This window comes from Aplidium turbinatum, chromosome 1, assembly GCF_918807975.1.
Source record: "Aplidium turbinatum chromosome 1, kaAplTurb1.1, whole genome shotgun sequence".
Taxonomy (NCBI): Eukaryota; Metazoa; Chordata; class Ascidiacea; order Aplousobranchia; family Polyclinidae; genus Aplidium; species Aplidium turbinatum.
In genome coordinates, this window is record NC_137472.1 from 2,867,199 (window position 1) to 2,870,224 (window position 3,026).

The 3,026-nt window shown below is 37.5% G+C and overlaps 1 protein-coding gene across 1 annotated transcript; it reads left to right on the forward strand.

Annotated features, from left to right (window-relative positions):
* The first annotated feature begins 528 nt into the window (after positions 1-528).
* LOC145779529 (uncharacterized) lies at positions 529-2,775 on the forward strand. Its single transcript, XM_082591139.1, has 3 exons — positions 529-860; positions 1,587-1,682; positions 2,539-2,775. The coding sequence occupies exons 1-2, from the start codon at positions 537-539 to the stop codon at positions 1,665-1,667; spliced, it is 405 nt and encodes a 134-aa protein (XP_082447265.1). The 5' UTR covers positions 529-536; the 3' UTR covers positions 1,668-1,682; positions 2,539-2,775.
* Positions 2,776-3,026: the final 251 nt, after the last annotated feature.

Below are 3,026 nucleotides of genomic sequence, written 5' to 3' on the forward strand. Positions count from 1 at the left end.
AAAAACATTGGTAGTAAAAATATATATAAATGAAGACAATAAAATTGCTTTGCGCGAAGAATAAAAAATAAATAAAAGACAATTAAAAACATTGATAGACAATTATTGCTAGGTTTGTCGGTCTTGGCACGTCATCAAATTATGACGAGTGTTGATGACGTATTAAGGGAATAGATTCAGGGTAGTACTGTACTTGGCTGTGTTGAATCTGTATGTCTTCATGTAGAGTACTAAGACGCTGAAAGACCATAAAGACTCTGTAAATGATGGCTAAGGTTTTGACATATCTAAAAGATTCAACAATTATTTATTGCATCCAAAACTAATAAACATTTCTTGTTAAATGCTTTCAAATCATAAAGAAAAATCTTCAACACCTAATCTTAACTGAAAACATGTTTTTGGACAGAAATTCATTCGAAGGTCAAGTGAAAGATTTATAAGCAGGTTTCAATATGTTGTTACTGCAGTTTGCATTCATTGTGGTTTGTTTGATGCAAATCCAATGTCGAGTGGTTGTGACGCCGACGTCATTCATGCGTGACGAAGTTGCAAGACTGGAAGAGTTTCCACTTGAAAATTTAAAAAATGAAGATCGGAAGCAAGTCAATACCATGAGGTTTGACTTGCCTCATAAAACTTTAGACAAAAAGCAACACTGGTCTCTGTCGCTGTCTCCTGGTGGCAAACGTTGGGATCCAAGCGATGAAGAAAACATTGGCGACAATACTGATGTCGAAACCTCGCAACTCGATCAATCTTTTACCGGTGTCCCGAGAATGGCCGACAAGTCTCTGAGGTCCTCCCGTCAGTCCTTAGCTGTCATATTGCGACTCTTGGAGACGCTAAAGAAGCAAGATGTGAGTGGAAATATAATCTCTACTTATTTAAATTGATTATTTTATTAGTCTATAAAAATAGTGGTAGGCTACTGATATGGAATCCAAGGGGTATCTTTGGACTGAATCGCAAAATGATTTCAACGGAAGTATGAACAGGAAGAATGTAAGCTACTGTATGTTCTTTATATCCTTAATGTGACAGCTTCGAATGTGATTAGAGACAACCTTTTTTGGTTGAAAACCAACTTTTTGTCACCAATTTACTATTCCTTGAGATGTTTTTAAAAGTTAGCCTATTTTGTTTGAGGCTTGATGCTCTAATTATCGCCAACAACTTGCCACCGTGAAGCATAGGCTATCTTCAGTCGTCTTACCGAGATGAAGCTGTGTGTTCAAGGCATCAAGTGGAAACCTTGATATCATCGGTTAGACACCTTCTAATCAGCAGCGGCTGCGCACAATTATATCTAATTTTACGTTTTAAACAAAACTAAGAGAAGGTTTTTCATGATGCGAACCTGGTTCGACTCCCGGCTTAGCCTACGCTGGTTGTTGATAAATCACTCCTCACTTCTACCCATGGTGTAATAAATTGGGTGGGAGTAGCTGATGAAGGAAAAGCGGCCAAGAGGAAGGGACTGGCCACCGTACTCTCTTTAGTGCCGCAACTTAGCCAAACTTCTTCACGACACTTAGCAAGGGAGCACGAGATTACTTTCACCAACATGCATTTGCGTTTTTCAGCCCAGAAAATATTTCAAGATTCTAATGCAGGCTGCTAGAAGTTACACTTCCGCCAGCAAACCATCTTCACTACGTCTCTAATCTTCTTCACAATCTGTGAGTTCGAACTTTTCACTTTGGATAGTTCAGTTCGATTTAAAGCGCTTTATGCCGTGATATCTTACGAGGTTTATACTTACTTCAAAAGTCAAATCACTGATGCGAAGTATAAAGGGGCCACCAGTTTGCAAATTAAACTTATAAAATTTACTGGTTTGTATTGTATTTCAGTTTATTAGCATGGCAATTGCTATTGATTAGCATTGTTTTGGATTGGATAGATCAACAACGATTAAACACCGATTAAGCAAATCTGCTGATTAAGCAACTTACTTAACGAATTGGTTGCTTTTGTACCCACCTTAATCGGCCAATTATAATTGCAGTTTTGATCGACATAAAACATTTGCGCAAACAGTTTTTTTGATTAATTAATAGATGCTTAACTTAATCCTCCGATTAAAAAATCCGTTGTTGCTGCATTCAAACCTTAATCTCACTAACAACAATGTAAGTTATATGTTTATGTTACGTGATTAATTATCTTAATGCTTCACTGCTGCAAGGACATTTTAATGACCAGTAGCGTTGACAGGGAGGTCTAGGTTGACAGGGGGGTCTACGTTGACAGGAGGGGTCTAGGAGTTACTTTTGGGTCCGGGCCCGGAACATTTAAGAGGCCCGTAACCTTTTCAAGGGGGCATAGAACTTGAAGGAACTACCTCGTATTCTTTTGATGCGTTTTTCTTAGAAGTGTCCTGATTTGAAGCCTGAGAATCTCATTGGTACCGGGCCTAAATTATCAATAGCGCTGTTTATGACCATTCGGTTGCTGTCGAATGTAAGCTAGCCTATAAAACTATTCACTTGTATTATATCATTGGCTAAGTTCTAAAGCACTTTTATGTTTCAGATATCCTTAACCGTGAAGTCACAACAGGAATATGAAATGACCGTTTCTATCACAGTCTAAAATTAGTTGTCAATGTAGTTGTTGTCAAATCTGTAAACTGCTTGGTTATGACGTAACTGACGTAACAAAGCTCTTTATTCATGGAAAAAATCGATAACTTTTTAAGTGTACAATATTCCTTTTCAATCTTTTAAGAACATAGCATCTATTGTTCTGGCATACAGCACCACACCATGACTGAGTATTTGACCAAAATAAGTTATTAAGTTGAAAGGAATTTGGCGCGGTCGCAAACCTGTTATAAATTGATTCCAGGCGGAATCATATAGAAGACTTTAAAAGCGCTACCTATTTTGTTCTTTCTTGCATTCCGCAGTGAGAATGAATCGAGTAATAATGTAATGACATTGTAAACCTGATATAAATTAAAATAAACTCTGTGGCAAAAACATCTCAGCAATTGTGGAGTGACAATACATATAACCGAA

Coding starts and splice junctions, on each gene's coding strand:
- LOC145779529 (XM_082591139.1), top strand. CDS start 537: ATGCGTGACGAAGTTGCAAGACTGGAAGAGTTTCCACTTGAAAATTTA. Junction 861..1,586: donor AGACGCTAAAGAAGCAAGAT/GTGAGTGGAAAT, acceptor TGCGTTTTTCAG/CCCAGAAAATATTTCAAGAT.